The 21002-nt window shown below is 53.7% G+C and overlaps 2 protein-coding genes across 2 annotated transcripts; one reads left to right on the top strand and one right to left on the bottom strand.

Moving 5' to 3' along the window:
* The first annotated feature begins 950 nt into the window (after positions 1–950).
* ENO3 (enolase 3) lies at positions 951–8588 on the top strand. Its single transcript, XM_042476882.1, has 12 exons — positions 951–1075; positions 2330–2416; positions 2539–2634; positions 3808–3866; positions 4812–4881; positions 4980–5113; positions 5452–5674; positions 6903–7100; positions 7520–7721; positions 7860–7968; positions 8104–8162; positions 8317–8588. The coding sequence occupies exons 2-12, from the start codon at positions 2332–2334 to the stop codon at positions 8384–8386; spliced, it is 1305 nt and encodes a 434-aa protein (XP_042332816.1). The 5' UTR covers positions 951–1075; positions 2330–2331; the 3' UTR covers positions 8387–8588.
* A 1096-nt stretch (positions 8589–9684) lies between these two features.
* SPAG7 (sperm associated antigen 7) lies at positions 9685–20549 on the bottom strand. The gene is made up of 7 exons (XM_042471859.1): positions 20264–20549; positions 20052–20119; positions 19852–19940; positions 13505–13589; positions 13306–13395; positions 11785–11941; positions 9685–11024 (listed from the first exon to the last, which is right to left on the bottom strand). The coding sequence occupies exons 1-7, from the start codon at positions 20349–20351 to the stop codon at positions 10888–10890; spliced, it is 714 nt and encodes a 237-aa protein (XP_042327793.1). The 5' UTR covers positions 20352–20549; the 3' UTR covers positions 9685–10887.
* Positions 20550–21002: the final 453 nt, after the last annotated feature.

The following is a 21002-nucleotide window of genomic DNA, read 5'->3' as shown; positions in this document are numbered from 1 at the left end:
TCCAATCTATGATTCGATTCTATGATTCTACCCCTTCCTTTCCCCTCTCATCCCACAGGGCAGCTCCCTCCCAGTGGCCACTCAGAATGTCTCTGCTCACATTCAGATGGGATGCCAGACAAACAAGGAGGCCTTTGCTGTGCCCCATGTGCCTGGCAGCCCCAGTCTTAATCTTGGGCCCATGTGCCGTGGGTCTGCCAACCAGGTGCCCTCCTCAGCCACGGATCCCTGCACACTCCTGCTGCACACGCCAGTCCAGGAGGAACTGAGCATGGAGGACAGGACACTGCAGGGGGAAAGCCTTGGCTGGCCAGGAAACCCTAGCAGAGGGCGTCCATAGGCTGCAGTTCAGTCAAAGGACCCTACAACAAGAGCGTCTGGTGTAGACCCTCCCAGGGAAGGGATGCCTTGGAAGGTGCTGACCTCAGGCCATGGGGAGGGGTCCTCCTTCTACCTCAGTTGGACCTCCCTGGACCTTCACTTGTGGGCCTCTTCTGGGCTGAGGGTCTTTTTTTGCCTTCCCTGAATTTGCCAGCTTTAATGCTGGGAAGAATAACTTGCCTGGTTACTGAATCCCCTCGCCCAGAAAAAGATCCCCACCAGAGTGGATTGCTGCAGTGGGGGATGCCACCTTAGAGCACAGGAACAAACTCAGAGTGATCGATTGATCGATATTGATGGAACAATCTCTCTGCCTGTCTATGCCACTTATGCCTCACCTCTTAGGCCAGAAGGACCCCTGAGATGGCATGGAATAGATAAGAACATTTAAAACATTACGCACATGGATCCTGACTTTTAAAGCAAACTGAAAACACTCCTTAAGAATAATGTTAAACCCAGCAGGGCAGAGAGATAAGCCGGTTTCCTTGGCTGGGCATCCAAGGCCTCCGGCCCCATCCCTCAGCCTACCATTTGCAGATGGTCCCTGACTGACTGGGGGGGAGGCGGAGCTGGCACTGGACCCCTGGTATAAAGGGCCTGGGTCCAGAGCCAGGCTGGGCACTGTCAGCAGCTCCCAGCGGCAGCCACAGGACCCCAGGCACCCCCACCTCAGCCGACAGTGATCCAGCAAGTGAGTGGAGGGTTGGGTGGGTGGGTGGCCGGCTGTTGTGTTTGGGGGGGAGAGCAGGTGGCCCTGCAGCCCCCTTGCTGCCTTCTTGGGCCCACAGCTCCTCAGGGCTAGAAATCCACTCAGAGCCCCCCGCCCTCCATTTCTGCCTCTTTGCTCCCCAGCTGCCATTCCAAAAATAGGAAATTCCTTCCCAGTCCCAGGGCAGTCTGCCTCCCTGCGTTGCTTTAAGTTTAAAGACCCCCATTCTGCGCCTCCAGCTCCCAAAGCACTCTAAGGATAGGATCACTTGCCAGCTTGGCGCTGTGGGGAGTTCTGCTCCAAATGTTCAGCCTCCAAATGTGGATGATGGGGACCCTTATTCCAAAGGTTGAGAGATGACTCCTGTTCCTGAGTGAATATGCCCTTGTAGCCTGGGAACTATAGGAACTGCTATTGGCGTATTATTTCACTGCCCCTTTTACAATGACACTCATAAAGATCTGATCACTCCAAATCTTTCAAACAAACCACAGAGATCTGAAACTTTTTATTTAAAGTACCTATTATCAGATTCGAATCCTGACATAATAACTGATAAAGTGGCTCAGTTTTGCGCATCTGCAGTTACTTGCAGGAAAAGTCAAACTAACCTAAGTTAGCAGAGCATATTGAGACAGGGCTACTTCTATCAACGGTTAGTAACTGGTCCTTATTTTTACTTGAATTTATTCTAACTGTTGTGGAAGTGAATTATTTCAGCTGCGCAGTGGGCAGGTTGGTATCATTCTGCCATTTAAAACTAAAGTAGTTCGATGTGTATATTATTTTACTTATTTTTATGCATTACTTTATCATTTTTTATGTATTTTTTAAATTGATGCTGGTCTTTGACCATAATAAAGTTCAAGTTCAAAGGTTGAGCTATGTGGTCTGGGGGAGCCTGGCAATAGGTGGGCAGAGTGGTTGGGCTCCTCCATCCTTGGATGCTCTGGTGGCACCTTTGGAGCCTTGGGCAAAAGGCAGGCCCAGTGCTGACCTTTCCCTGCTCTGGACAGGGAGAGAACCGGAGGGAGGGAGAGGAGGAAAGGCAAGGGGGCTATTTTTAACCTTGGCAGCTGCCCTGCACCAGTTGGGGTGAGGCCCAGGCCTGGGCAGGGAGGCAAAGGGCCAGGGCATGGGTGGCAAGTGGGTGGGCCTGGTTCCTTTGGGGTCTCTGTTGAGTCTGATCACCAGGAGCAGTGGGTCACCCCGCTGATCTCTCCCCTCCCTCCACAGCCATGTCCATCCAGAAGATCCTTGCCCGTGAGATCCTCGACTCTCGGGGGAATCCTACGGTGGAGGTCGATTTGCACACTGGCAAAGGTGAGTGCAGGCCAGAGAGCATGTGGGTTTTGTCCTCCTGGTTTTAAGGGGTGGGTGGAAATCTGTTTGTTTCCTTGGGGGTCAGTAAAGGTGCCCCGTTGACCCTTTTCTCTCCCTGCCAGGCCGCTTCCGGGCAGCCGTGCCCAGTGGCGCCTCCACCGGCATCTATGAGGCCCTGGAACTCCGGGATGGAGACAAGGCCCGCTACCTGGGCAAAGGTGAGAGGGTCCAGACCCACCTGATGGGCTGCATGGAAGGGCTTCCTGGCAGATGCCCTGGGTGGGGGGTGGGCTGGGCTGCACCAGGGTCAGAGGTCAGGTTGGAGGAGGAGGACGATGAGAGGAAAGGGCCCTGGGACCAGGAGGGGGCCTTTCTTGGAAATGTAGGTGCCTGAGTGCTGGCAAAGAGAGGCTGCAGCATGAACAAACTCCTTCCTTTCTCCTCAAAAGAAACCTCACTCAGGGGTATAGCTGTGGGGAAGCCAAAGGAGCACATTAGCCCCCCATAAGAGCTTTGCTCCCCCCCCAACTGCCACTATGTAATTTCCCTTCAATGCTCACAGTTCTAGCATTGCAGAGCGGGAGACCTTGAAACTCCTTCCCACCTGGAACGCCTCTTCTCCTTGCCACCTTTGCATCCCCTTGGAAACCCTTTGTCTTTCTTTGCATGCCTCCATGGTGGTTCTCAAGGCTCAGCTGAAGTTCCACAGTGCTGCAGTGCTGGAGATGTGGGGAACTGGTGGGAGATTTCTCTGGGGAGGGAAGAATCCTTATGGGGGGTGCAATGCCCTCCTTTCCCCTGCTCCAAAGGTACACCTCTGGAAATGGGGAACAGGCTTGTGGCCCTCTTGATTGCCAGACTGTGTAGCAGTGGCTCTCATGAGTGGCTTCAGGAAGGGCTTTGTTTAAATCTTGGGGGTGGTGGTGGGGGAACACTTGGAGGACCCCTCCTTGTCTGACTCTGGAGCACAGCTTGTCTCCAGGAAGAGGCAAGCCTCCTCCCCACCAAACCTCACCATCTCTGGCTTCCCCATGGTGGCTGGGGCCTTTGGATAAGGCCAGGGAGTCCTGGCCAGGTGCCCTCCCCATTTCTGTGGGATGCTCCTGCTTCCCACCATCTCCCTCTCCTCAAATCTGCCCCACTGGCTCTGTCTGCCTCACTCTCTGCCACTTGTTTTGATCAGGGAGTCTCTGACATCTCCCAGTTGGCCCACTAAGTCCACCTTCTGGCTCATTCACCCTGTTTCAGTCATTCTGTGTCCCCCCCCCCCCCCGGCCAGGATAGAAGCTGGTCCTTGGGCAGGACTGTGAGCGTGGGAAGGGGCTGCCATTGCTCCCCTTCATCCACCCAGCCACCCGCTCCTCCCTCCCTCCATTTCTCTGTCTATATAGGGGTGTTGAAAGCCGTGGAGCACATCAACAAGACCATCGCCCCAGCCCTGATTGAGAAGGTGAGCTTCGGGGGGGAGGGACACCACAGCGGTTGGGATAAGTGGGGGGTGGGAGGGAACAGGACATGTACGAGGCTCCCTGGGTGCCCTTCTTCCCCATCTTGGGAACCCATCTCACATCTCCCCATCACCAGCTCACAAGCAGGTCCTCTCCAGGACACAATAGGTCACAGAGACTCAGGCCAAACCAGACCAACTCCTCCAAACGAGTACAGAGCAGGGATTCTGGTTGAGCGGATACCACAGATCCACTCACCAAATGATCACGCGGCCATTTTGATGGCTACAGTGAGACTTTCCATGTCCCACCCATTTATTCCCACAGAGGAGAACAGAAGCCTCTTACAGTTTGTCTATGGCTGGGAGGTGGTGCTCAGCACATGCTCAGAAGCCCCTTCACTTGTTAATGAGGGGAGTTCTGCCTCTATGTAATGTCTGAGATGCAGCTAGGTCTCTCTTGGCATGCCACTTGTTTGGCAGAAGGATGTGGGCAGCACATGGGAGCAGGAGGTGGAGCGGGCAGACCAGGCTCCCAGGGGCAGGTCCTTCTGTGGGGTGTTGGGGGGGGAAGGGGAGAGAGGTGCGGCCAGAAAGCACCTGGGAAAGAGAAGTCCAGCAGACATCCCCCATGCGCTCCATGCTGAAAATACCAGACAGCATCCAGTCCTTGGTCTATTAATGGAAGGGGAGAATGGATCAAGAAAATTAAATTTGCCATGGCTAGTCAACATTTCTCATTGTATCTCTTGCATCAACAACTCTTTGGACTGATTTTCAATTTCCCTAGTTCTGAATTTCAAGCACAAAATATGAATCTCAGCAGGTTTCCAAGTTTTGTGACAGATTTAAGCCACAAGCTGAGATTTGGCTTTTTCTGGAAAATAAAACCCAGAGATAGACAGACCGACTGACAGACCTCCGCTCCTTTTCTCTCCCCTCTGCTAGAAAATCAGTGTCGTTGAGCAGGAGAAGATTGACAAAATCATGATTGACTTGGACGGGACAGAGAACAAGTGTAAGCGGAGCCTTTCTTGGTAGGAAGGGGAGGGAAGGGACCCCTGGGCCATGCTGGCCCCCGGTGCCTCACTTTTATTCTTCCTTTCCTTCTCACAGCCAAGTTTGGGGCCAATGCCATCCTGGGGGTCTCCCTGGCTGTTTGTAAGGCTGGTGCGGCCGAGAAGGGGGTCCCCCTCTATCGCCACATTGCTGACCTGGCCGGGAATAAGGAGCTCATCCTGCCTGTCCCTGTGAGTGACTTTGCAGTGCTTGAGATGGGGGTGTTTACACAGGGGAAGGGCACAGGGGAAGGTGGGGAAGGGACCTGGGTCTTGGAACAGGAGGGGCTGGGCCCTGGTTCCTCAAAGGAGAGAGCAACCAAGGCCTTGGGCTTTTGGGGGGGGGGGCTACAGAGGGAGCAGGCTGTGTCCTGCCTGTCAGCAAAGGTGTCTTCCCAGGAAGGATGGAGGAGGCCAGCAGATGGGGGAAGCACCCCCAAAGCAGGGCACGAGGGCATTGGGAGGCATTGAATGGGAAACCACCAGCTTGGCACTGGATCATAACACTTTCCTTCCCTCAAACTCCCCAGGCCTTCAACGTGATCAATGGGGGCTCCCACGCTGGGAATAAGCTGGCAATGCAGGAGTTCATGATCTTGCCCGTGGGGGCCACCAACTTCAAGGAGGCCATGCGGATTGGGGCCGAGGTCTACCACAACCTGAAAGCTGTCATCAACAGCAAGTACGGGAAGGACGCCACCAACGTGGGAGACGAGGGCGGCTTTGCTCCCAACATCCTGGAGAACAACGAAGGTACCGCCTCCTCCTCTTCCTCCTCCGGTGGGTGGAAGCCCAAGCACATGGATCCGAGCCCCAGGCCAAGGAGCCCCCTCACCTTACCCCATCCGCTGGAGGTCACTTGTAGCGCCGTGGGGGGTTGTGTTTCACACTACCGTCTGTCTTCATCTCAGCTCCACCTCGCCCTTTAAATGTTGGGGCCAGAATTAGCTCAGAGACTGTAACTGGAGCCCCATGAAAGAAAGGCCAAAGGAGACACTGCTGCTGCCACCAGTGATGGAAAAGTCTCCTTGCCCTCCAGTGCCAGCAGAGGGGCTGGAAGGGGCCCCCCACCTCCCAAGCAGTGCTGCAGGGGAAGCCAGGTAGCAGCCCAGACGCAGGGAGAGGAGGCATCGAGGACAGCCATGGAGCCCCCAAGTGCTCCAGCGAAACCGGGAGGGTCCCGGCTGGATCCAGGGATGGGGGGACCTCTGTTCCAAAATGGAACCTGGAAAGGAGGGAGGTGTTGAGTGCCACCTGGTTCAAAGCGCCAGGGGATGCATCTGTATTGCCTCCCCATGAGATGCAGGTGTGGACACCAAAGACAGAGCTTTCTCGGTGGCTGCTCATAGACAGTGGAATTCCCTTCCAAGATTTGTTGGTTCTGCTGGTCCTGGAATGGGGGAGCTGGGCCAAGGAAGGCATGAGGCCTTTTCCTTAGTTGGAGCAGTGGCTCATAAACTGAGTTAAAACAAAGTCCAATTAAAACAATGGATAGCAACAACAAAGTTAAGTAACAGTCATATTCAAAACACGTCTGCACCAGACAGTTAACATCTAAAGCCCTCCCTGGAGGAATAAAAGGGCTTTGCCTGCCAGCAGAAAGAGGACGGAGAGGGGGTCCCACAGTCTAGGAGCAGCCACCAAGAAGGCCCCGTCTCCCGTGTTCTCAGCAGACAAGCCTATGGGGATTGTGGGACAGAGGGTCCCCTAGGGGTCTTAAAGCTTGGCCAGGCTCACGTTGAGGGATAAGCTCTGTAAGAAAGCCCACTTCATGAAAATGGAAGGCAGTTTCCTTGGAATAAATCTCAGCCTTCCTTCTGAATGCATCAACCCTCATCCAAACCAAAAGACCAGTTCAATCACAAAAAGTCCAATCCAGTGTAAAAGCACTGCTGCCACTGCTGTTTCTGGGGAGAGTGGGCTGGCCCTTGGCACTCATGTGCCCCCTCCTCATTTACCCTCCTTTTCTCCTCCCCCCCAGCCCTGGAGCTACTGAAGACCGCCATTGCGAAGGCTGGCTACCCAGACAAGGTGGTCATTGGCATGGATGTGGCAGCCTCTGAGTTCTTCCGGAAGGGCAAATATGACCTGGACTTCAAGTCCCCCGACGACCCAAACCGCTACATCTCTGGGGAGAAGCTGGGGGAGCTTTACCAGAGCTTCATCAAGAACTATCCTGGTGAGTGGGATGGCTGAGGGAGGGAGACCCCGACGCTCTGCTCATCCCACCCAGCTTTGCAGGCAGCGTTTTCAGCTCTGAACATTAAAAGTACTTTCCAAGCCACTAGGCCTTTTTGAACACAGGGCTCAGCACTTGAGACCTGCTTCTAATGTTCAGCCTGTAACCCAGAGCAGATCCACAGCACTCAACCCTGCCTTGCAGTCCTGACTCATGCACTGCAAGCCTTCTTCAAAGACCCCTGACAGCCATGCGGGGGAGCGCTCTGTATATGGCCAGGAGCACTCTTCCCATGCCCAAGGCTCCCTGGGGCCCTCCTTTGCCTCTCAAAGCAATGTTTGGATCCAGGACAGAGCAGGTCAGGGAGAGACCATTAGGACGTGCTACCTTTTAAACTCTTCCCCACTCACTCCTGCCAGTTGTTTCCATTGAGGACCCCTTTGACCAGGACGACTGGGAAACATGGAAGAAGTTCCTGACCCAGGTGCAGATTCAGATTGTGGGAGACGACCTGACAGTCACCAACCCCAAGCGCATCCAGAAGGCCGTGGAGCAGAAGGCCTGCAACTGCCTCCTCCTCAAGGTCAACCAGATTGGCTCTGTCACAGAGTCCATCCAGGCGTGAGTGACTGGCCGGGTGGCAGAGGGACGTGGGGCCTCTCAAGTGGGCCCACCTCGCCTGGGGAGGCTTGGAGGTGTGCTCCTGGGAGGGGTGCTCCCGATGCCCCCTCTGATGGCTTCTCCTGCTCCCTTTCACAGCTGCAAACTGGCCCAGAGCAACGGCTGGGGGGTCATGGTGAGCCACCGCTCCGGGGAGACAGAGGACACCTTCATCGCTGACCTGGTGGTGGGGCTCTGCACAGGACAGGTGAGAGGCTACTGTTCACCTGGAGCCAAGGGACCATCCTAGTGCACCTTCTCTTTGCTGGTCATATTAATTCATAGTGCACCTTCTCCCACTCACTGGGCAAGGTTTTATAATACTTTGGGTGCTCTTTTATAGATCAAAACCGGAGCCCCTTGCCGGTCGGAGCGTCTGGCCAAGTACAACCAGCTGATGAGGTGAGCAGTCCTTAAAAAGCCCTCCCCTCCCCTCCAGCCAGGGCTTGCAGGGGGCTGCTGAGGAGGGGGGAAAGCCCTCAAACTGTACATTCATCACCCTGAACCCTCTGCTGGGCTGGGCCTAAGAACAGCTGCCTGTCTTCTTGTTTTGCAGGATTGAGGAAGAGCTGGGGAATAACGCCCAATTCGCTGGGCGCAAATTCCGGAACCCTCTGGCCAAGTAAGACCCAGGCTCCGGCCTCCAAAGGAAGGAGGAGATACTGATCACCCAACCTTCTTCCTGCCTTGCACCCCCAAGAACAGCTCTGGGGGCCATCCGAATCTCACCCTCGCTCAGGCTGTTATGGAAACATACTCACTGCACACCTGTGGAGCCTCTCCAAATGCCATCTAGGGGGGCTGAATAAAAAGGCAGCTGCACCAGAACCTCCCTTTGTGTCTCCTGTTACCTTTAGTGCAGGGCGTGGGGTGAGCGCAGCTGCAGTGTCCCCATCTCTGCCACCGGGCGCCGTTGCCTCCACCACCCTCTAAAAGGCCCACAAAGGCCAGCAGTGCCTGCTCTTGTCCTCACTTTCAGAGAACCAGACAGGGACAGCTTCAGACCTCAGAAAGTCATGCATGTGTGGAAGGAGTCCTGCATGGAGCCACAGAGCAGGAGGGATCCTAAGAGCAAACTAGTCCAACCCCCTTCTGCCACTGCTGGCACCTCAGCAAAAGCACCCCTAAGAGTGGGGATCCATCCTCTCTTTAAAGACCTTCCTAGGGAGTCTATTACACTGTCACAAGCAGAATCATGGAGTTGGAAGGCACCCCCAAGGGCCATTCAGTCCAACCCCCTGCCATGTCGGAATACACAAGCAAAGCCATCTGAAAAGGGGCTCAGCCAACCTGCTTATGAAACCTGCGAAGGGAAGTCCACCACCTTCAGAGTTTAATAACTCCTGCCATCAACTACTCCTGCTTCCTAAGAGACATGGACTAGATCAAGGGAAGTAATAGTGCCCCTCTATTCTGCTTTGGTCAGGCCCCACCTGGAATAATACTTAGTCCAGTTCTGGGCCCTACAATTCAAAAAGGACATTGAGAAACTGGAGCGTGTCCAAAGGAGGGCGACTAAAATGGTGGTCTGGAAACTATGAAGCCCTATGAGGAATGACTTAGGGAGCTGGGTATGTTTAGCCTGGAGAAGAGAAGGTTGAGAGGTGATATGAGAGTCCTGTTTAAGTATATGAAGGGATGTCATATTGAGGATGGAACAGCCAAGAGCAAGGATCTCCTGCTTCTGCTGTCACCCAGACAGCCCTCTCTTGAGGTCAGAGCCCCCTTTCGTGGCAGCACCAAGTGCCACCAATGGTCAGCTGTGGGATTAATTTTATCAGGATATCTTGCCCAATTTCTAGCAGTACCAAAACCATCAAAGCCTCCCCTCGCTTGTCTCTTTCCTACCCTTATTTTTCTTGAGCTTAAAATGAGTCACAAACCCAGTTCTTGCTCCTGAAAGCATAAGAGACAGACACAAAGCTGCACTCAAAACAGGCGTTTAATGGGTGACACAAACACACACTTTGCCCTCTTCTCCCCAGTTCCCCCCAGAAGAATTTACAATCTGACATCACAGAAAGATGAAGTACAAGGGGAGTACAATGGGGGCAGCAGCCCTCCCCACAGCTGAGACCCAGCAAGAGGGCAGGACGAAACTCCCCATCTATTTACACACTTCACAAGGAAACCTTGCCAGGAACATTGGCCAAGAGCAGAAGGAGACTTGGCCACGCTCTCCCTGCAGCCTCCCAAAGCTAGGGTCCGTCCCATTGGGGACAAAGGGATCCCCCTCGCCATCCCAATGCAGCCAAGACCATCCCTTTGCCACAACAAGTTTTCCTTGCAAGGGGTAAGAGGGCCCCTTCTCTGTGGCAGGGGCCTTTTTGGGACTCCCAGAATCAGCCAGCCAGCATGGTTGCTGGTCATGCTGCCTGGGGATTCTGGACAGTGCAGTAATACTGCCACCATTTGCCAATGCCATTGACAGACAGAGGAGCTGGGCAACAGTGACCCCAAGAGCCAAGGAGGCAGTCCAGCCACTGAGTCTCCCGCTGATTTCTCCCTCTGGCGGCAGAAAGACATGCGCAGGAGGGCGCCAATGGGCACAGCTCCCCCCAGTGGACCCATGTGAGACCACAGCCAGGTCTATCTTATAACTCTGGGGGGGGGGGGGCAATGCACTAAGACTTTTCGGTGGGAGGGGAGGAAGAGGTTGCAGGGCCTGTAACACAAACCCCACCACTGGACCACCTCTGTGGGTCTGAAGTGGCAGCTTCTGTTGGCAGGAGGGGCTGAACAATATGCCAGGGAAGCCTTTGGGGAGGGGCACAGTTACTCTTTATTTCCCAGTCCATCCTCTCAAAGCCTGTCCACAGATACCCACAGAGCCCCGCAATGCGAGGTCCCACCCTGGCTCAGGCGCAGTAACTTTTTTTAAAAGCCCCCTCCTATGGCAATATTAAAATGCAATCCTAGGCTGGGCGTTAAATAACCGAAAGGGAGGGGAGGAAAGGGGGGAGGAAAGGGGCCTCAGCAGCCTCTCCCTTAGCCCCCCCCAATCCACTCTGGAGCACCTCAAAACACAACTCACAAATAACAGCCTCTGTCCTGGAGAGGAAATTTCCCTGAATTAGTCGCAAGCACCCAGGCGGCATGAGGCCCCCCCCCATGGCAAACCAGAGTCCTACGAGTTGCTGCGGGTGCTGCTGCTGGGGGGCAGATTGGCGCCCTCATCCTCGCTCTGGCGCAGCCGCTTCTTTGCACGGATCTCATTCATGGCCTCTTCGATGGAGCGCGTGTCCCGCTTGTTGGCAACAGGAACTATTGGGAGAAAGAACAGAAGCCAAGCCTTTTGGGACTCTGCTATGAAGGGTGCTCCCCACCCTGAGAACACAGGCAGCTCAGAAGCAACATGGAGGGCCTCCTTCAGGTCCCTGGGGGCCAAGTTCAATTTCAGAGCAGTTACTGGGGGCTGTGTGCCAGTGGTGGTGGCACCCAGATGCCATAGTTCAGCCTGAAGGTCTTATTGCCAGTAACTATTTCTTGGGAGAGGACTTTCAACTTTTGAGAATGGGGGGCATACAGGAGGTGAAAAACCACCCATAACCTCAACGGGTGTCATTTGGAAACCCCCATTAGGGCTGGACCGGGACACTGGAAGAGCCTGAGAGCCACCCCTCCTGGTCTCCCTCCATAGGGACTCTGGCCTCTTCCCACAGCAGGACAGGGAAGACAGGGGCTCAGAGCCTTCTCAGAGGTGGCACCCGGTTTGTGGAATGCCTCACTGGCATCAACTAATGCTAGCTTCATTTCAGCATCGGGTAAAAACAGAACTGTTTGGAAGCTAACAATCTATTCCACAACACCCAGACATGGTTTAAAATATTTTAGCTTACTGAATAGCTTAACATGTTTTGTTAGTTCGAAATCATTTTAATTGTTTTAAACACTTCAAATCTGTTTTCCTTGTACCCTCTGAAACAATAGGGTGAGATACAAATGCTCTAAAACACGGATAAAATAAGTGTCTCCCTTGCCCAACCCCAAACTCTGCCAGGCGCTCACTGGTATGTGGACTCACCACAGCCATAGGCCTTGTTGGCCTCCATAGCGTGGGCAGCATCCTTGGCGGCCACTTTGCCAATGAGGTGGCTGTACTTGTCCTTGTAGTCCGTGTTGGGGTTGACCACTGTGGGCCCCTTCCGAGCGTCCTCTTCTGCCTCCCTCTGAGCCAGCTCCTTTGGGCAGAAAAAGGGGTGTGGATGGGCAGGGATTGTGAGGTTGCTCAGGAAAGGGCAAAGAAAAGTCCCCATTCCAGTCACTGAAGGCACCTCATCTTCCCTCATAGTGAGGAGGGATGAAGGAGAGATCTGGAAACCATGACCTTTGTGAACAGCCTTTCATGTGTCCTGAAGAGGTTAAGGGGCTGCAATGAGGGAGGTGTTCATCTCTTTATGGAATGACCCAGTACCTATACATCTTGGGAACACATCTGACACTCTCAAAGGCGTGTCAGTTCTGAACAATGTTAGCAAGCAGATGTCCTGGCAGCTCTTTTCTGGCTTCTCAGTTTCTAAACACTCACCTGCTCAGATCAAGCTGAGAGAGCAGCCCAGGGATGACATGCACCCCAAAGCTGAATTTGCAGCCCTCTCCCTGGGATGCCAAAGGACTCCAAATCTTTTAACCCCCTTCCCCCCCAAACCCCCAGGCCATGTGAAGCCCCGCTCCCATGGCCTCACTTGGACTTAAAACAAGCCTGCAAACCCTTTCATTAATACTTCATCCTTTCTGCAGCACAGGATGCAAACAAAGTTCAGCTAAAATCTTACTTTCCAAAAGTTAAGAAATGATTACACCAACAATTCTACTAAAAAGGGCACAGTTAAAACAATACCAACTATGCTGAAAACATAATGAAGTACATAAAAACACTGAAAGCACTCTTCCACCACAAGGTTTAAAAACCAAGAGCCTGCCAAGATGAAAAGGCCTTTCCCTGGCGGCAGGCAGACAACCCAAGTGCCCTTCTTGCTGGAAGGAGTTCCACGGCTGGGACTGAAAGCACAGCAAAGCTGTCCCAGTGGCCCTCCGAGAGGCTTTCAATGATGTTAAAGAACCATTTTTTAAAAAGGGAGGGGGTGTCTTAGGGGAAGCTGTTGTTGTTGATGACGTTGTGTGCCGCCTTGATCCTCAAACGGGAGATGCGGGATACAATTAACTATATTATTGTTATTCTTCAAGTTATTTTGGGCACCTGGCAAGTGTAAAGCAGAGATGCCAAGGGGTTTTTGAAGGAAGATGCCTTCGGAGGTGTTTGCTCTCAGGCTGAGAGAGTGGGACTTGCCTAAGGTCACTCAGAGGTTTTTCTTGCCTGAAAGAGGATTTGAACCCTGGCTCTTCAGAGCCCCAGTCCAACTATCAGGCCACTGCACTATGCTGGCTTTGCACCAAATGTTTAGAAAACAAGAAAGTTTCAGCTCAAGTTTACAACTAACGGTAATTGAGTAAGTCTCCATATATTCGTCGCGCTGGCTTTCAATGAGACCCCAGACTCTTGCCAGTTGCGACCCCCTTCCCCCTCAAAAGGAAGATGGCTCACCTTCAGCCTCCGCTTCTCTTCGGCCTGCTGTGGGTCCCACTCTTCTCCCCGGCGATAGGCCTCCAGCTCCTCATCCGACGGGGCAAACTCCTAGGAAAAGAAGAGCGGCTCAAAAGTGGGAGCTGCAGGCTAGAAATCTGGCCAGACTCCTGGAAAGGGGACTAGGGCAGAGCCTCATCCAGACCTCCCTCCCACTTGCCTTCTTAAAAATCATGACGTATCGCGACTCCTCTTCCTCGCCAAAGGAGAAGGAGGTGAGGCCGGCCACTTCCACCACGTCGTGCCTGAAAGGAAAAGTCACAATGGAAGGTGGAGAACGCAGCCTTTCATGCAAGAAGCAGCAAGAGCAACCCTGAACTTCATCAAGTGCCAAAAGGACTAGAAAAGGTACTTTGCACAGAACAACTCCAGGGTCAGCCAGATGGACAAAGTGGAAGCTGGGCGTTACGGACCAACAAGGTAACTTTCCAAAGCCAATGGAGTGGCCAGCAACAGACCGCCTTAGAGATCTTTCCTCATACAAATAATCACATTCTTAATATGCGTTTTTTGCTTCTTTTTATAACCGCTACATCTTGCCCTTTCCCCAAAACCAGTACTCAAGGTGACCCTTAACTGTATTGCAATCAGTTTAAGATGTAAGCCCTTAGACCCAGGCTGCATCTACACTGCAGAACTAATGCAATTTGACACCGCTTTAACTGCCCTGGCCCAAGGCTGCTTTTTGTTGTGCAATGCTTCGATCAGCTTGAGGGCCAGGCCCTGCCTCAGGAGCCATTTGGAAGCAGCCGCTCTGCTTTTCAGAAATCTGGGATGTGTACTTTGTGAGACATTTAGCCTTCTGGTGCCACAACAAGATGGAAACCCCATGTTTCTATAGGATGGAGCCATGACAATTAAAGCAGCAGCCCCCGATTTGGGGGGGAAGCGAGTCAGAAATAAAGATAACAACAACAGAAAAGCATTAATTAGAAAATGCTGCTGAGAATGATTTGTTGTTGTTGTGTGCCTTCAAAACCTTTCCAGCTTATGGAGACACAAAGGTGAACCTATCATGAGGTTCAGAGGGAGTTTGCATTTGCCTTTCTCTGAGTCTGAGAGAATGTAACTTGCCCAAGGTCATCTAATGGATTTTCATGGCCAAACAAAGATTCAAACCAAGGTTTCCAGAGTCCTAGTCCAGTGCTCAGACCACTACACCACACTGTCTCTCCTTTTTAACACAATTGTTGATTTGATGGTTTCTTAACTGTTGCGAGCAAACTTGTTTTCTGCTGCTCCAGAGAACAGGACCCAGAACGATGGATGCAAGCTCCAGGAAAACTTCCTGACAGTAAGGGCTGTTGGACAGTGGAAGATGCTGCCTTTGAGTCTCCTTCCTCTGAGGGCTTTAAGCAGAGGCTGGATGGTCATCTCTTGGGAATGCTTTGATGGAGAGTTCCTGCATGGCAGAAGAAGGGCGTTGGACTGGATCAGGGTCTTTTTGGGATCTCTTCCAACTCTAGGTTTCTAAGTTGGAAACAACTTGAAGGCACCCAACAGCAACAACAACAAAGGCTTTCAAGCGCTTGAAGACGCCACGGAGAGAGTCTGAAACAGCTTTAATGTCTGAGACCCTCCTCTTGGGGAGTTCAAGCACTCTAGTGTGTTTTGTAGAATACATTTGTATTTATATCTGTTTTGTGAACTTCAGTGTTGGAAAAAGGCCAGCTGCATATGTCTATGTGTATTTCATAGAATCATAGACTAGGAAAAGACCCTAAGAAGGGCCATGCAGGAACTCACAATCAAACCATCCCCAACCCAGCCTCTCTTTAAGCACTTCCAAAGGAGGAGACTCCACCAAATTATTGGAGGGATTTTGGTCCACTGTCCAACAGCCCTTACTCTCAGGGAGCTCCTGATGTTAAGGTGGCATCTCTTCTCCTGGAGCTTGCATCCATCGTTCTGTGTTTTACACACACACACAGAGTTGCCCCTCTGTTTTCATGGACCTCAGACCTGTCACCATTGCTTACTCATGAGGAGAAAACGGAGGGGATTAACATGGGGTATGGACCTATGGCTGCTTGTGGACACATGCCCCCATTGAAGCCTATGGAGCTTCAATATCTGCAAGTCTCTGTTTCCGCAGAGGTGTGTGTCTGGAACGGATCCCCTGTGAAAAGAGAGGGCTGACTGTATATATACACTTGTCCTTCTATATTTGCTAGGTTTAGGGGCAAATGACCCCCATTAATTTGGGGAAAATTGCAAATAACAAAAACATCATGTTTTTACCTGAGAGGACACCTCTCTAGGGATCTCTAGGTCCGCAAACTCTGTGGCCCAACTCCGACAGACACTGAACCATAGAACTATGAGATGGAAGAGCTACAAAGGCCTAGGAGAGTGTCCTCTCTAGGGATCTCTAGGTCCCCAGGGCAAACTCTGTGGCCAACGTCTGACGACACTGACCATAGAACTGAGATGGAAGAGCTACAATAGGCCTAGGAGAGTGTCCGCTCTAGGGATCTCTAGGTCCCCCAGGGGCAAATCTGTGGCCAACGTCTGACAGACACTGACGCATAGAATGAGATGGAAGAGCTACAAAGGCGCTAGGAAGTGTCCTCTCTAGGGATCTCTAGGTCCTCTCGGGCACTCTGTGGCCAACGTCCGACAGACCGACCATAGAACTGAGATGGAGAAGCTAAAAGGCCTAGGAGATGTCCTCTAGGGATCTCCTCTAGGTCCTCCAGGGCAACTCTGTGGCCAAACGTCCACAGACCTGAACCATAGAACTGAGATTGGAAGAGCTACAAGGCCTAGGAGTGTCCTCCTCTAGGGATCTCTAGGTCCCCCAGGGCAACTCTGTTGGCCACGTCCGACAGACACTGACCATAGAACCTGAATGGAAGAGCTCAAAGGCTGAGGAGAGTGTTCCTCTAGGGATTCTGGTCCTCCAGGGCAACTCTGTGTGCCAACGTCCGACAGACACTGACCATAGAACTGAGAGGAAGAGCTACAAAGAGCCTAGGAGAGTGGTTCCTCTCCTAGGGATTCTAGGTCCTCCAGGGCAACTCCTGTGGCCACGTCCGACAGACACTGACCATAGAACTGAGAGGGAAGAGCTACAAAGGCCTAGGAGAGTGTCCTCTCTAGGGATCTCTAGGTCCTCCAGGCAAACTCTGTGGCCAACGTCCGACAGACACTGACCATAGAACTGGAGATGGAAGAGCTACAAAGGCCTAGGAGAGTGTTCCTCCCTAGGGATCTCTAGGTCCTCCAGGGCAACTCTGTGGCAAACGTCCGACAGACACTGACCAGAGAACTGAGATGGAAGAGCTACAAAGGCCTAGAGAGTGTCCCTCCTAGGGATCTCTAGGGTCCCCAGGGCAACTCTGTGGCCAACGTCCGACAGACACTGACCATAGAACTGAGATGGAAGAGCTACAAAGGCCAGGAGAGTGTCTCTCTAGGGATCTCTAGGTCCTCCAGGGCAACTCGTGTGGCCAACGTCCGACAGACACTGGACCATAGAACTGAGATGGAAGAGCTAACAAGGCCTAGGATAGTGTCCTCCCTAGGGATCTACAGGTCCCCAGGGCAACTCTGTGGCCAACGTCCGACAGACACTGAATAGAACTGAGATGGAAGAGCTACAAAGGCCTAGGAGAGTGTCCTTCTAGGGATCTCTAGTCCCCAGGGCAACTCTGTGGGCCAACGTCCGACAGACACTGACCATAGAACTGAGATGGAAGAGCTACAAAGGCTAGGAGAGTGTCCTCTCTAGGGATCTCTAGGTCCCCCAGGGCAACTCTGTGGCCAACGTCCGACAGACACACACTGACCATAGAACTGAGATGGAAGAGCTACAAAGGCCAGGAGAGTGCCTCCTAGGGATCTCTAGGTCCTCCAGGGCAACTCTGTGGCCAACGTCCGACAGACACTGACCATAGAACTGAGATGGAAGAGCTACAAAGGCCTAGGAGAGTGTCCTCCTCTAGGGATCTCTAGGTCCTCCAGGGCAACTCTGTGGCCAACGTCCGACAACACTGACCATAGAACTGAGATGGAAGAGACAAAGGCCTAGGAGAGTGTCCTCTCTAGGGACTCTAGGTCCCCGGCAACTCTGTGGCAACGTCCGAAAGACACTGGACCATAGAACTGAGATGGAAGAGCTACAAGGCCTAGGAGAGTGTCCCTCTAGGGATCTCTAGGTCCTCCAGGGCAACTCTGTGGCCAACGTCCGACAAACACTGACCAAGAACTGAGATGGAAGAGCTACAAGGCCCAGGAGAGTGTCCTCCCTAGGGATCTCTAGGTCCTCCAGGGCAACTCTGTGGCCAACGTCGACAGACACTGACCATAGAACTGAGATGGAAGAGCTACAAAGGCCTCGGAGAGTGTCCTCCTAGGGATCTCTAGGTCCCCAGGGCAACTCTTGTGGCCAACGTCCGACAGAACACTGACCATAGAACTGAGATGGAAGAGCTACAAAGGCCTAGGAGAGTGTCCTCTCTAGGGATCTCTAGGTCCTCCGGGCAACCTGTGGCCAACGCCGACAGACACTGACCAGAGAACTGAGATGGAAGAGCTACAAAGGCCTAGGAGAGTGTCCTCTCTAGGGATCTCTAGGGTCCTCCAGGGCAACTCTGTGGCCAACGTCCGACAGACACTGACCATAGAAACTGAGATGGAAGAGCTACAAAGGCCTAGGAGAGTGTCCTCTCTAGGGATCTCTAGTTCCCCCAGGGAACGCTGTGCCAACGTCCGACAGACAGACCATAGAACTGAGATGGAAGACTACAAAGGCCTAGGAGAGTGTCCTCCGAGGGATCTCTAGGTCCTCCAGGGCAACTCTGGCCAACGTCGACAGACACTGACCATAGAACGAGATGGAAGAGCTACAAAGGCTAGGGAGTGTCCTCTCTAGGGATCTCTAGGTCCTCCAGGGCAACTCTGTGGCCAACGTCCGACAGACACTGACCATAGAACTGAGATGGAAGAGCTACAAAGGCCTAGGAGAGTGTCCTCTCTAGGGATCCTAGGTCCTCCAGGGCAACTCTGTGGCCAACGTCCGACAGACACTGACCATAGAACTGAGATGGAAGAGCTACAAAGGCCAGGAGAGTGTCCTCCCTAGGGATCTCTAGGTCCTCCAGGGCAACTCTGTGGCCAACGTCCGACAGACACTGACCATAGAACTGAGATGGAAGAGCTACAAAGGCCTAGGAGAGTGTCCCTCTCTAGGGATCTCTAGGTCCTCCAGGGCAACTCTGTGGCCAACGTCCGACAGACACTGACCATAGAACTGAGATGGAAGAGCAAAAAGGCCTAGGAGAGTGTCCTCTCTAGGATCTCAGGTCCCCAGGGCAACTCTGTGGGCCAACGTCCGACAGACACTGACCATAGAATGAGATGGAAGAGCTACAAAGGCCAGGAGAGTGTCCTCTCTAGGGATCTCTAGGTCCCAGGGCAACTCTGTGGCCAACGTCCGACAGACACTGACCATAGAACTGAGATGAAGAGCTACAAAGGCTAGGAGAGGTGTCCTCCCTAGGGATCGCTAGGTCCTCCAGGGCAACTCTGTGGCACGTCCGACAGACACTGACCATAGAACTGAGATGGAAGAGCTACAAAGGCCAGGAGAGTGCCTCCCTAGGGATCTCTAGGTCCCCAGGGCAAACTCTGTGGCCAACGCCGACAGACACGACAGAGAAACTGATGAAAGAGCTACAAAGGCCTAGGAGAGTGTCCCTCTAGGGATCTCTAGGTCCCCAGGGCAACTCTGTGGCAACGTCCGACAGAACACTGACCATAGAAATGAGATGGAAGAGTACAAGGCAGAGGAGAGTGTCCTCCCTAGGGATCTCTAGGTCCTCCAGGGCACTCTGTGGCAACGTCCGACAGACACGGACCATAGAACGGAGATGGAAGAGCTACAAAGGCCCAGGAGAGTGTCCTCCCTAGGGACTCTAGGTCCTCCAGGGCAACTCTGTGGCCAACGTCCGACAGACACTGACCATAGAACTAGATGGAAGAGCACAAAGGCTAGGAGAGTGTCCCTCTCTAGATCTCTAGGTCCTCCAGGGCAACTCTGTGGCCAACGTCCGACAGACACTGACCATAGAACTGAGATGGAAGAGCTACAAAGGCCTAGGAGAGTGTCCTCCTAGGGATCTCTAGGTCCTCCAGCAACTCTGTGGTCCAAGTCCGACAGACACTGACCTAGAACTGAGATGGAAGAGCTACAAAGGCCAGGAAGTGTCCTCTCCCTAGGGATCTCTAGGTCCTCCAGGGCACTCTGTGGCCAACGTCCGACAGAACACTGACCATAGAACTGAGATGGAAGAGCTACAAAGGCCTAGGAGAGTGTCCTCTCTAGGGATCTCTAGGTCTCTCAGTGCAACCTTTAGTTAATGTTGACCATAGAGTTGCAGTGGAGGACCTAGATATCCCTAGACAGAACGTATTAATCCAATCCGCAGATCGGAAGCCCGCAAGTCTGGAGGGAGGAGTGCCTTTGGGAGCCGAGCCCCAGGATCCTGGGAGGCGGAGACTCACAGGATGCTGCGCTCGATCTTGTTCATGGGCCGGAACTTCTTCTTGGTTTGGCCGCTGTCCTGGATGAAGTCGGAGACCTCCTTCTCCATCTGCGGAGGAAGAAGGGAAAGGCGGCCAGTGAGGAGGAGGAGGAGGGGGCCAGGCCCGGGACTGCTCTCTTGCCCTCCCTGCCTCCCTTCCAAGGCAGCGGCAGAACCGACCCTCTTCCGGAACTCCGCCTTCTGGCGCTTCTCTTGCTCCTGGAGCTTCTTCAGCTGAGCCGTTTGCTCTGAAGGGAGAGAGGGAAAGGGTCGGCCAAGGCTCAAGGCCAGGGGCTCCATCCATGGCTGCAGCTAAGCTCCGCTCGGGGCCCCCGGAGCCCGCAGCCTTGGCCCAGGGCAGCCAAGCCAAGCAGAACCCCCCTCCGACCCACCCTTCGCCCTCCGGGCCTCTCTTCCTGCCAGCGGCGGCGGAGGCTCCATGGAGCTCAGGATCGAGCCCAGCAGGTCCAGCTCCGCCATTTTGGACGGACGGCACAGAGCGGGCGGGCCACGCCCACCACGCACGGCGTCGCGTGACGTCAAGGATGCGACGATGGCGACGCTGATCAGCAGCCCCTGCTGCGGCTGGCGAACGGGGCGGCCTTCTCCCGGGACGCCTCCTTTAAAAGTCGGAGGGCACTAATTCTCTCTGGGAGGACGATACCACCCGCTCCCTCTCCGTCGTCACTTCAGTCGGAGGCAGACCTTGCGGAAGTTGCTTTCTCTTCCATGGCAAACTCCCGAGGTCCTCCGCCGGCAAGGCTCGGCTCGAGGAATTGTGGCCCTTGTAGTCCAGGGCGGGAGGGGGCGGAACCTGCCCCTCGTTGGCGGCCAAGGCGAGCCGTGATGACGTCACCGGCAGGCGCCCCGCCTCTCGAGAGGGCCGCCGGCGGAAGTGAGGCAGGAAGTCCCTTGGTCCGACGAGAATGGACTAGCTGTGCTTTCTGCGATCTGTAGACTAGAGCGACCCTGCTGCTGCTGCTGCTGCAACTGATCCCGAATCCCAGGAGGGTTGGCAGCAGCAGCAGTAGTTCCTCTTGTGGCCGGAAGGGGGAAGCACCTCCGACCGAGGGGACTTTCTGCGGTTCCAGCGACCTGGCCTCTGCCTCGTTTCTATTGGCGAATCGGTCC

The sequence above is a fragment of the Sceloporus undulatus genome, chromosome 6, assembly GCF_019175285.1.
Source record: "Sceloporus undulatus isolate JIND9_A2432 ecotype Alabama chromosome 6, SceUnd_v1.1, whole genome shotgun sequence".
NCBI lineage: Eukaryota > Metazoa > Chordata > Lepidosauria > Squamata > Phrynosomatidae > Sceloporus > Sceloporus undulatus.
This window is presented reverse-complemented; position numbering and strand designations above follow the sequence as displayed.